Below are 13732 nucleotides of genomic sequence, written 5' to 3'. Positions count from 1 at the left end.
TCTATAGTACATAATCAATAGCCTATTAGGGAGTTGATATTCATCTGTTAGCTGAGATCTGTACCGATTTTTACATTCTTGAAAAAGCGGCCTCGCACACATAAGGGGGGTCAAACATCGTACACAATTTCATGGCCAAACATTTTCAATATTACAAAACACTATATTCTGAATTTAATTGCGATCCGCACAAAACTAGCCTATGGTCCGGATGCGAACCGCGGTCCGCCAATTGGTGACCACTGATATAGAGAATTAAATAACCTTTCAAATGAGCTATTCTTTTTCTCATAGGCATCTTAAGTGCGTCACAGTTTTTCGATTTCTTTCTAACGCATTAAATTGTATGTGACAGAAAAAAGGCACGTCCGTAATTACAGACATTTATAACATTTATTCTAGTTGTCGATAGATGGCGCTACAATCGAGGAAAAACTATTTACCAATTATATAATTATCTACGAATATAATCTGTACAATTTATAAGACTATACAAATCAAAGAAAATACCATTTTATAAGTGCAATAAACACAATTGATTTGTTTTTATGCCAAATTGCAAATAAAATGTGACAACTGTCAGATTTAACTAAAATGTCATCTTAGAATAAATGTTATAAATGTGTATTATCACGGACTTACCTTTTTTTCTATCATTTGTGACGCACCGAAAAATGCCCATGAAAAGGACCATAGCACATGACCCCTATTCTTTTAAAAAAATAGTCGATTACGTCATCACGCCCAGATGAATAACGTCACTAGGATGGTATATACGCCCAAAAATCATAATTTAAAAATAAAAATCAACCTATTTCGCGATTTTCCGTTAAGTCGCCGGCTTACGAAATATCGAATTTATTCCAAACATTTGCACCATACTGTATATTTCAATATACAGTGATGAGTGCGCTAATAACCGGCAAAATAACGCAAAAGATGTCAAACATAACACGTGAAATATAAAGCGATGAAACTAGTAGTGGTGTAAAATGATCGATAAGAACGTATAAATTTACATTACATTACATACTTTCCCACCTTTAGACGTATCGGAAGAGTATGACAACTGTTACTGTGACAGGAGAATTTTATAGATGTCTAAAGGTAGAAAACTATGTAATGTGTTCCTATCGATAATTTTACACCTCTACTACATAGTTTCATCTCTTTTTTTATTTCACAACGTGTTATGTTTTCGATCTTTTGAGTTATTTTACCGGTTATTAGCGCACCCTTCACTGTATATTTAAAACTTATTTAATCGTTATGCGTGACAATACTTCATAACTTCAAAATTAATATTGACAATGTATTTATATGAATAAAAGGTTCTTTATTTATATACACTTAAATTTAACAGGATATTAATTAATACTGCTGGAGGATCAATGTTCATTTACATATTTCTTGGATTATTATTTTAAAGCTTCCATCTCCATACGCTGATGAAGATTGAAGGCCTTGGACAATGGTCTCTAGAAGAACTCAGATTTGAATCTCTTTTCAATGATACTATGATTTTCACCTCTTACTTCATTGGCTTTACAGACAGTTACTAGAATCCACATAACAAATGAGTTGTTAAACAATTCTACGCTGAATAGTCAGACCACAGCAGACTTGAGAAATATATGTTTCTTATTTATGACTAAGCCTGTAAAGTGCTGAACATTCACCAAGTTTTCTAACCTGATAGTAATTTATGTTACATTAACTAACTGCTTTCGCTTTTCTAACAACTACGATTACGAGGAAATGGGGCATTGTTTCTAAGTTACGAATTTTTATATTTTAACTACTTTAGGATATAACAATGAATACTACAAAGAGGAAAATGGAATATTACGAAGCCTGCTCCTAGGAATGTCCGTACCTGAAACAGAGTCAGACTGGTATTTTTGCAATACGTGACATTGAGACAATAGCATAATGAGAATTACTTAACATTTTGGTGCCGAAAAGATAAATAGTAACCAGTAGTATCTTCAATTTCCACCAGGAGCAAGTGTTTATAGAATATACAAGGTTTTTATGTCGCCTATTAGAATCATTCTTTTGTTTTTGTTTTACCTTTATTTTATGTAACTGTTTAATAAAATATTTTTTTTATAAAATAAAAATGTATACCATTTTTATTCAGTTGCAATGCGAAGCCAAAACTGTTTTAACAGTGGCGTAACAAACTCCGTCTGGGCCCCCCGCAGAATTGGAGATGGGGCACCCTTTAAACAATTACTAAATACGACTTGTGTAACAAAAACTTATTTGTGTTAGCGTAATAATGCCCTGTTCATAACAACTTACATTTCTCATCTTTATTGGTATATAATTTATAGAATAAAATAGAACAAACATTAATAAAAGATTACATTATTACATAGTAGGTATTATTCTATGAGATGAACAACTTTCTTCTTACACTACTATCAGCAAATATATCTACAATTTTATTAATATCTATCTGATGGGCAACTTCATTTTCAATGCTTCTGACATTGTGCTAGGAAGATATAATATGATTTTATTAATTTAAGTTTAGAAAAGATCTCTCTGACCTAGCGGTCGTGACGTATAGTTTTGCCTAAGAATTGATAAAAATTCTTTACAGTTATGTAAAAGTACTGTTGCGCGTGAGAGATCCATATTTTTGGACCGCAAATGGTGTCAGCTAGATTTATAGATTCCAAAACTTTATTTTGTAAAAGGAAGACAAATTAAAACTGTTCCATTTTACTTTTTAAATTATTAGCTGTCATTCTTTCATCACGATCTGTGGAAGTTAATATTATTTTAGACAGTGTTTTTAAAATTGTCTTGTAGTTCTGCTTTTTAGCAAGCACAGTTTGAAATCTGGATGACCACCTAAGTCACCGATAACGTTTTTAGTGTAACAGTGTGTTTTGTAACTTGAAACCTATGGGAAATATTTTTATTATCAATTTTACGAAAAGATTTATTCTTCATAAAATGCTCTGCATGGTATAAAATCTAAGTTGCACTCAACAGATATTAAATTTTATGGATTTTACTTCATTCAAAAAATATTAATTTTGCTTAATAGTAAAGTACCTTTACATTTTACAATATTGAAAAATTTTATTATAAAAAGTTGTTCGCAATTAAAAACTATGTTTAAATATGCAATTATGTCATTCCAGTTGAAATATTGTAAAATATCAAGGTACTTTACTCTTGAGCAGATTCATGTTTTTCGACATACATACTTTTCATATAAAGTTGATAAAATGTGATATATTCCGATTGAATCTTAGTTTTGAGACAATGCAGAGCTTTTTATAACGTTTTTTGGCAAATCATAATTTGTAATAAAATGATGTTGGGTATCCGTAATTTGAGAAAAAATTGCAAAAATTAATTTTTTAATTAGGGGGATGTACCTAATTGCATATTAAAATTAGCATTGTATATTGTGAAATATAAAGGTACTTTATACACATGTCGCCAAGGGAGGTACAACGGCCTCCCTTATACAGATGGACTTATCCAAGTTTTTTTCATGTATTTTGACCCGTAGAACACGAATATTTTGGGTAACAGTTGATCCGGATGTCGATAAGATTGTTAGTAAGTGATAAACAAAGAACTTGAGGAATTAGATAACAGCGATTTCTCGCAAAACAAAATATTTTTTTGTATTTTCTAGGTCATTCTAAGCAAAAAATGTTCCTACAAGTTTTTTCGTAGGATGCATAGTTATCGAGATATACGCGGTTGAACTTTCAAAAAATCGAAAAATTGCAATTTTTGAACCCGAATAACTTTTGATTAAAAAATAAAATAGCAATTCTGCTTAACGCATTTGAAAGATTAAATCAAATTTTATCGGTTTTGATTATTTGCATTGCTAAAAATGTATTTTTTTATTTTTAAACAAACCTATAAACACATAGTGTTTCCCGTGCCTAATACATGCGTTTACATGCATGCTACGTAGAAATAGTCTCGCTTGCACTTGCACCTACTTTACCTACTCGTTCGATTTTAAATGATAGATCATAGAAAACATCATTCAAGCACTAGGTGTTTATAGCTTTGTTTAGCAATAAAAAAAATAACTTTAACCATTCAAATAATCAAAACCGATATAATTTGACTTCAACTTTCAAATGCGGTAAGCAGAATTTCTATTTTATTTTTTAATCAAAAGTTATTCAGGTTCAAAAATTGCAATTTTTCGATTTTTTGACAGTTCAACCGCGTTTATCTCGAAAACTATGCAGCCTACGAAAAAACTTGTTTAAACAGTTTTTGCTTAAAATGCAAAAAAATACAAAAAAATGTTTTGTTTTGCGAGAAATCGCTGTTATCTAATTCCTCAAGTTCTTTGTTTATAACAATCTTATCGACATCCGGATCAACTGTTACCCAAAAAATTCGTATTCTACGGGTAAAAATACATAAACAAAACTTGGGTAAGTCCATCTGAATAAAGGAGGCCGTTGTACCCGTTGAAGTTAGATTCATATTTTTTCTGATGGTTGTACATATCTTATATCTTAGATTTAACCCGGCACCTGCCACGTGGGGTGCTAGCAGCACCCCATAACACATTTTTATCAAATATTTGGTATTTCAAGTTTGGTAACCGAGCTGTGCGTCATAGTAGCTTTCTATAATATTACACACATGTCCAAAAGTTTGGAATACGTACAAATAATATATCTACACCTATGGTGGTTTCAAAACTGTTGTTGATATTCATTTTAGAGCGGTTTTAAATGAAAATGATAAAAACTTTGAATCGTTTTTGTATCATTTTGCCCATTTTGGTCACATTCAACTGATTAGTGCATTTACACATTATTTCAGTCTGTGTTTAAATTTGAATTGAGCCGTTTAAAAATGCCTAGAAACGCGATATCTCACTTTGACAGATCTAGAGTAATTGCTTTGTTACAAAAGGGCTTTAGTCAAAGAGATATCGCGAATATTGTTGATGTTACTCAAAGTGCTGTATCTAAAATTAAAAAAAAATCCAAAAGACAACTGACGTCAAGGATCGTCCCAGAAGTGGTAGAAGTCGATGTACAACAGCAGCACAAGATCGGCAGATAACATTGATAGCTCGAAGAAATCGTCTGGAATCCACAAGTGGTATATCCAGAGAAATTTCTAGGCTGTAAAGACTGAATATTTCACGGCAAACTATATCACGCCGACTAAATGCGGTAAATTTGTATCGTAGAAGGTCCTTACATGTTCGTAAACTAACCTACCAACACAAAATAGTAAGGTTGCAATGGGCTAGAGAAATGGTGCAACTTGGTCCTAACTGGAATAACGTGATGTTCTCTGATGAGTCAAAAATTGGCTTGGTATCTGATTCGAGAAGAACACTGGTTTGAAGGGTCCCAGGACGACAAGCCCGACTAGAAACAGCCCAACCGCGTGTCCCGTTTGAAGGTGGCAGTATTATGGTTTGGGGTGGTATTATGAGTGGTACACGGACGCCACTGCTGGTTCTGGAGAGAAGTGTCACTGGTGCTGTGTACATCGAGGAAGTTTTAAATCCTGTCGTACGTCTATTCCAAGGGGCAGTAGGTGATGAATTTGTGTTTACGCATGACAACACACCTCCTCATCGAACAGCAGCAGTACAAAATTTTCTGGAAGAAGAAGGAATATCTACATTACAGTGGCCCTCGAATTCCCCCGATATGAACGTTATTGAACATGCTTGCGACATTCTCAAAACACGCATCAAAAAGCGAAACAATCCCCCTATTACACTTCGAGAACTAAAAGATGCTGCTCGTAAAGAATGGGAGAGAATTCCGCAAGTCCAGCTCGACCAGTTAATCGGCAGCATACCAAATTGCTTACAGGCATGCATACAGGCCAATGAAGGCAATACCAATTATTAGTTTTATTTAAAATTATTTTTTTCTTTACTAATTTATTTTTAAATGTAAGTTGTATTAAGTTTTTCACTCCAAGAGAATAAATAATTTTTTTGCATATCGTTGATCTGGTTTTGAGATTTATTTAGTATTGTTAAGAATTGAAACAAAATTATGTTTAACTAATCAGAAAAGTTTATATATAAAAATCAATAAAAAGACGAAATATTCCAAACTTTTGAACATATGTATGTGTATATAGCAGAGATATGTTAGTGTTTGAAGTGGTTATTTAGTGTCATTCTGAACTTATACCTATAAAGTCGAATTGGGGTGTCATCATCTGGCACTTTAAGTTTTAATTTTTTTTTGTATTTTTGATAAACAGGTCAAATTTACATTTTTTATTGAAATAACTGATTTAAATTATTAATATAGACTCTACACTCACTAAATCTTAATTTTTTTTAGATATTTTACTTAACTTCATTTATTATGGCTTGGTACTTGCTAATTTGCTTATAACACCTTTTTCATTTATTTTTTAACTTTTGTAACATATTAGTTAGTGGCTAATAAGTTAATAAAACATGTTTTTTTATATTCTTGTGTTACTCGACACATTATTTAATTTTTTAAACAAGTAGATCACAGAAAATTTTTAAGGGGTGCTGTGAGCACCCCACGTGGCAATAACTTTTTCCGATAATCAAAAAGTTTCCCATATGGTTCGAAGTCACGCAGACATACTAAAATTTTTTTTTTTAAATTTTCAAATTATAATGTCATATTCGGATTCAGAGCATAATCAAAAAGAAAATAGAAACATTTTGGATCAAAAACTGATCAAAGTAAAATGATGAATTCACCGATATTTTTAAAATTAATTAATACAAAACAGTTTTATAGTTTAAACAATTAATAAACAATTAGAGGCTAAATCTGCTAGTAGAACTTTTTACTTTAACATAAAATACCTAAACTATCAAAAAATGTTTTAGAAAAATATAAGCTTGTTTTTTTCCAAAAAAATTTTGACTTCCCTAAAGGGGAGTGTTATAATTTCCATATATTATCGTTTATGTGTTTAGAGATTGTCCAATGATTACACAAGAAAAGTCGTCAATAAATTGATAAATAAATGCGTACCAAACTGATGCAACTATAACTGTAAAACACAAATAACACAAAATGCAAACAAATTAAGGATAGATGAAACTGCTGCCGATAATTTATTATTGTATCGAAATACTAATCGGAGGCTCTAAACGTAAACGTAAAGAAGAAACCCATTTCTAGATTTAGAAATATTGTTCTGAAAATTCACAAAATTGCAATTCTCTAATCTTTCAATAAGTCACGTACAAGGCATTATGGTTTATCGCCGTCACCATAAAAATTCGGAAGACCGGAAGGGATTAAGTTCTAGAGATGAGATAATTATTATTGACTTGCCGAATATGCCTATTTATTTAGAATTTACATTCTTAAAGTTAAACACACAACGTAAAATAATATATCAATAACAAATGTTTACATAATATCAGAAGACAAGATGGGGCCCCTAATCGATGGGGGCCCCCCGATGCTGCGGGGACCTCTGTTACGCCTCTGTGTTTTAATTTTTACTTAGTTCAGAGAGCGCAACCAGCACTCTAAACGACGATTTCGCCTCTTATTAAAGGCCCATCAGAGAATGCATAGGTTGCTATCTCTGACCCAAGTTTAAATTATCCAGTCTATTAGTTGTCGCATTGCAACTAACGTGATGGTAGTAGGTGCCTAGCGGCATCTGCTAAATAAAAGTCAAAAGTTTTCAACCTAATAAAATATTTTAAAAATATTTAAAATAATATCAAATTGAAAACTTATTAGATCATTTTCCTGGTAACACCTCCACGGCTTCTAAAAATTGCAAGCCAGATGGATGCTGAAGCAAAGAAGATACGAGGGAATTCTAAAATTTCTAGAATACATTTTCCCAAGGAATTTCGAAGTGATGAAAAATGATAAATTTGTAATTCGGAAATATTCGGAATAAAAGTCAAAAGTTTTCAACCTAATAAAATATTTTAAAAATATTTCAAATAATATCAAATTGAAAACTTATTGGACCATTTTCCTGGTGTCACCTCCACGGCTTCTAAAAAGTGCAAGCCAGATGGATGCTGAAGCAAAGAAGACACGAGGGAATTATAAAATTTCTAGAATTTACATTTCTAGAATACATTTTCCCAAGGCATTTCGAAGTGATAAAAATGATAAATTTGTAATTCGGAAATAATTGAAAGAACTGAGTTCAGTATTACTAATGGGTAGGTACTAATAATAATAAGTACTTTTTAATACTCAGGAGTTTTTGGGTTCGCTCGTCTGCAGTTTTATGAAAAATCGATACAAAATCAGTGCGAACACATTACTCGGAGGATTTTTGGGGACGCTAATCACGATTATCATGAGGTGTCACCGGCATTAAGTCTTTCGAGGCACCTGGTGGTAAAGACGGGTCAGGTCTCCTTGAGTTTTGTGAAAATTATCATAACGGTGATGGCCTCCGACGCACTTGGTGTACGGGACAGGCTTCGTCTCCTGGGTTTTTGTAGAAATTTGATTCAAAATGAGTAGGCGAGGCAACTAAGCATTAAACCTAGGAGTTTTGTGCAGTAAGATGAATCGTCATGCAACTTTTTGCATTCGATTCGAGAGAGTGTCAGGTAATTTTGTGAACTAAATTGATCTCCGGCAAAAATTTTTGTGCATGAGGAAATTCATTTTCAAAGTGCATCTCGAAGAGATGGAAAATGAAAAATTTAGAACTCAGGAAATATTGACGGAAATGAGTCCAATTTTTATAATCAACGGTTTTGGAGGTCACTGAAAACAAATTTCATGACGGCGATGGTCTCCGAGATACCTTGTGCCCAGGGTGGAACTCGTCGCCTGAGACGATCGAATAATTTGCGGGACCATCGAATAATTCCAGAAATTAAGATTGAATCGAAAAACTGAAAAATACGTGTTCAATATTTTTCAAAAATCTATCGAATAACACTAAACACGACCCCACTTCACTCCCTGGAGGTGGGGTGGGGGTAACTTTAAAAGCTTAAATAGAAACCCCCATTTGTTATTGCAGATTTGGATTGCTTACATAAAAAAAGCAACTTTTATTCGAAACATTTATTTCGAAACATAATCAGAAAAAACGATTTATCGTGATACCATAGGTAAATTATAGAAACGGTCTAATATCTCGGGAAATACACTTCCAAATAAAAAACCATAAATAGGTGTTTAATATTTTTCAAGAGCCTATCGAATAACATCAAACACGACTCTCCACTCCACCCCCTGGAGGTGGGATGGGGGTAACTTTAAAATCAGATAGGAATCCCCATGTTTTATTGCGGATTTGGATTTCTCATGACAAAATGAGTAACATTTCTTCAATTCTTGATAGATGGCGCTAATAAATAGTGTTTTTCCGATTATAGCGCCATCTATCCATAGTTCGAAAAAATTACTCGAATAAAAGTTACTTATTTTTACGTAATGAATCCAAATCTTCAATAAAAAATGGGGGTTCCTATTTAAGATTTTAAAGTTACCCCCACCCCACCTCCAGGGGGTAGAGTGGAGAGTCGTGTTTGATTTATTCAATAGGTTCTTGAAAAATATTAAATACGTATTTTCGAGTTTTTTATTTGGAAGTGTATTTCTCGAGGTATTAGACCGAAGAATATTAAATACCTACATACTGTATATTTATGTATTGTATTTCAATTTAGGCATATAATATACCTAAAAGCACCTAAATTATTTAATTATGAAGTTTGAACTCTTGACAAAAACGCATCCATAGAAAAAGTACAGTGTACAACACATGAGAAAACATGTTGTACAATATACTATTAAGCTTGCTATGAGAAAATATTAAGGAGATAATATTATATATTATATTATAGAGGCTGTCATAATGGCCGATTGATTTATCCTACGACGTACGTCATCTCCTGATACCGTACATCCGTACGTGATGTAGTGATAAATAAATAATGTAAGTCGTTATACTTTATATTCATTCATGGAAACATGATAATAGAACCAAATCTAATTATACGATAAGATATACAAAATTATACGATATCGGTGTACACAGGGTGATTGATTAATAGGGTAAAGCTCAATAGCTCCGCTATAGTCATAGATAGCAATAAAAGTTAATAACAAAAATGTTAGCCACCTTTGAGCTTCACATTACAAAATTATAGTTAGAATGTTACAGGGTGTTCGATAACACAGTGGCAGACCAAACTTATGTTTTTTTTTTAATGGAACACCCTATATTTTATTTTAAATTCGAAATCCTGTTAACTTCTCCATCACAAAAATATAAAGGTTTGTTATGTTATACAGGGTATTTACAAAGTTATAACCAATTTTATATGAAAATCGTAACAAGTTCAACTTCCTGTATAAATAAAAATAAGCAAAACAATGGTTTATTAATGCCATATTTTTTAACGTATTGTCAAAATTTTCAAGAATGGTCGATATTGCTGATTTTCTTTATATCAAATACAGGGTTAGTCAAAACGCAAGTACATTATTTTCTCAGTAATTTTAAATGCAACACCCTGTATTTTATATCACTATTGAAAAGTACCATTACCGTACTTTAATTTTTAGATAACATTCCCTATGTCTAAATTTATTACTTTTCGAGATATTTTCATTTTTCAATGGACCAGTAGCGTGGCCACCCAACTCACCAGAATTTAATAAACTGGACTGATTTTTTTGGGGTTACGTTAATAATGAAGTTTATAAAATACCTCCAACAACAAGGGATGAGATGAAAAGTAGAATACAAAGTGTATTTCGATGTGTTAGTTTACAAATTATGTTCCGTAGAGTAAGTAGCTCATTCAATGATCGTTTTTAGGCGTACATAAATGCGTTAGGAGATAATTTTGAACACCTTATGTAATTAAATATTAAATATATTTTATTAAAAGTAGCTTCTAATTTTTTCATACATGTTTTTTTGCAAAATGTATTACTGATAAATTATGTTTCGTTCTTTATTTGTTACATTGTTACATTTACATACAAAAGTAGTGTTTAATTGTCTTCACAAAATATTGTATTTTGTGTTTGTGTGTTTTTTTGTAAAATTTATTACTAATTTTCTTTCTTTATTTGTTGCATTAACATAAAAAGATAGTTTTTAATTGTTTAAAAAATGTTGCATGTAGTGGTTGTGTTTTTGTTTGTAAAATGTATTACTAATAAATTATTTTTATTTCTTTATTTGCTACAGTGTTACATTGATTACCGGATTGATAAGCGGTAATCTTCAATTGTCAATTCAGTCATGGCTTACTTAAAATTTAGATAAATTTAAACACCTAAAATAATTTGCTCTGAAAAATGAAAATATCTCGAAAACTAATAAATTTGGGCATAGGGAATGCTATATAAAAATTAAAGTACGTTAATGTTACTTTTCAATAATGATATAAAATACAGGGTGTTCCATTTAACATTACTGAGAAAATAATGTACTTGCGTTTTGACTCACCCTGTATTTGATATAAAGAAAATTAGCAATATCAATAATTCTTAAAAATTTTGACAATAAAAAATATGGCATTAATAAACCATTGCTGTTGTGCTTATTTTTATTTATACAGGGAGTTGAACTTGTTACGATTTTCATACAAAATTGGTTATATCTTTGTAAATACCCTGTATAACATTACAAATCTTTATATTTTTGTGATGGAGAAGTTAACAGGATTTCGAATATAAAATAAAATATAGGGTGTTCCATTTAAAAAAACATAAGTTAGGTCTGCCACTGTGTTATCGAACACCCTGTAACATTCTAACTAATTTTGTAATGTGAAGCTCAAAGGTGGCTAACATTTTTGTTATTAACTTTTATTGCTATCTATTACTATAGCGGAGCTATTAAGCTTTACCCTACTAATCAATCACCCTGTATAGAAGATCCGCATTTTTTCTGTTTCACTAGACACTTTGCAGTTTACATATCCTTAAAAAAATCTAGAGCAAATGTGATCTGGACCGACGTGATGTTCGCTTTAATAAAATATTATTAATAATATTTCAACATTATTTTAGAGGAGAGACAAAAACATGCGTGTTTTAAGTGCAATCGACGTTACAAAAGACTAACACATCTTAGAGCTCACCTTCGTTATGAGTGTGGAAAAGAACCTCAATTCGCATGTTTGCTGTGCTCAACGCTATGTCATCAAAAGTCCAATATTAGAACTCATCTATATAGGAAACATGACATTGTTGCCGATCACGACCAGTTTATGAAATATCTTGGATCCGAATAAAGGCATACTGTAGCTGTTCTAATGTTTTCGTTTGTAATAAATTTGTATTTACGTTTGTTTGAAATCATATTTATTTTTGAAACATTTTGAAATTATTCATGTTTGCGGTATACGCTGTCAAAGTATTTATGTTTATATGTAGATATTGTTCTGAAGCTATTTCCTTGTGGCATTTTTATAATCAAGTATTTTCGATGGGAAATAAGCCACAATTTTACTAAAAAAATGAATTTATTAACGTTTCGACGCCCAAGTCGGGTGTCGTTCTCAAAATACAAAATAATGTATTTATTTTGTATTTTGACAACGACACCAGACTTGGGCGTCGAAACGTTAATAAATTAATTTTTTTAGTAAAATTGTGGCTTATTTCCTATCGAAAATACTTATTTAAATGTAGAGTTCACAAGTTTGACTTGAGTGTTTGAAATTAACTTGAGTTTGACATATTTTCAAGTTAAACTCAAGTCAATCCTTCTGACAAATAATTCAAGTCAAGTCAAACTGGTCAATGGTTACAGCAGTTACAGGTGTGAAAATTCAAACTTACAATGAGTCCCATATAAATATAACTTGATACAGACAGCGATATAAGTCAAAATAGAGTCGAAAATTCAAGAAAATGATTCATTTACTCCTAAAATTGCTTGCTGGCAAGTTTCGTTTTATTGCTAATCGGTGACCATTTATGCATTGTACTCTATCAACGACATCACTTTTTTATGTTTTTATTTGGGTGCTATTAGATTACAACATGGGAAATACATAGAAAACTACAATATCTGGGACATGTTATGAGGGGCGAGCGTTATAACTTGTTACAATTAATAATGCAAGGAAGAATACAGGGTAGAAGGAGTCGCGGAAGAAGACGCATCTCCTGGTTAAACAATTTGAGAGCTTGGTTTAATTGCATTTCTGCTGATCTCTTTAGAGCAGCGGTATCGAAAGTGCGAATTGCCGTGATGGTTGCCAACCTTCTTAGAGGAGATGGTACATGAAGAAGAAGAAGATTACAACAAATAATTCGTTGGATGTTTTTTATTATACCAAATCTAATTTAATTAACTTCAACAAAAATTTATGAAGGACCAACAAAATATATATTTTTGACAGAGTATGTTCAATTAATTTTTTGTGACTTTCCATCAGATGTCGTTTTAAAGAACTAGTTCCACTATTTGTAATTTTATAACGCTGTTCTTTATTTTTACATAATATGCACTTTGCAATTTTCATTGTTTTGCAAGTCTGTCGCAACAATAAATAAATCAGTATATTTCTTTTTCTTAATTAATTCTGCTTCGTCTACAGATTTTTTTCTCTTAATTTCTGCAGTGGGGATACCTTCAAACTCAGACTCAATTTGTTCTGGTACGTATTCTGAGCCGAAAAAGGTTCGGGTTCAGACAATATCGCACAAAGCACACACAAAACAAACATAACAAACAAGCCAAGCTTATAATACTTCTAAATATGAACTATAACTAATTT

The 13732-nt window shown here is 31.7% G+C and overlaps 1 protein-coding gene across 48 annotated transcripts in view; it reads left to right on the top strand.

The window, feature by feature from the left end:
- LOC114336038 (longitudinals lacking protein, isoforms H/M/V) overlaps positions 1-13732 on the top strand; it is a 630205-nt gene that overhangs the window by 68532 nt on the left and 547941 nt on the right. Inside the window, exon 5 of one of the 48 annotated variants that reach the window (XM_050646597.1) lies at positions 12015-12302. The exons of 46 other annotated variants lie outside the window; for them this stretch is intronic. In XM_050646597.1, coding sequence (XP_050502554.1) covers positions 12015-12238 — 224 coding nt within the window. In that variant the 3' untranslated portion in view covers positions 12239-12302. Of the gene's footprint in view, positions 1-1807; positions 2111-12014; positions 12303-13732 lie in introns of those variants that run through there. One more of the 48 variants, XM_050646614.1, reaches the window with a different exon arrangement.

This window comes from Diabrotica virgifera, chromosome 3, assembly GCF_917563875.1.
Source record: "Diabrotica virgifera virgifera chromosome 3, PGI_DIABVI_V3a".
NCBI classification, from domain to species: Eukaryota; Metazoa; Arthropoda; class Insecta; order Coleoptera; family Chrysomelidae; genus Diabrotica; species Diabrotica virgifera.
Note: the sequence above shows the minus strand (reverse complement) of the source record. Positions and strands in the feature narration are given on the sequence as shown.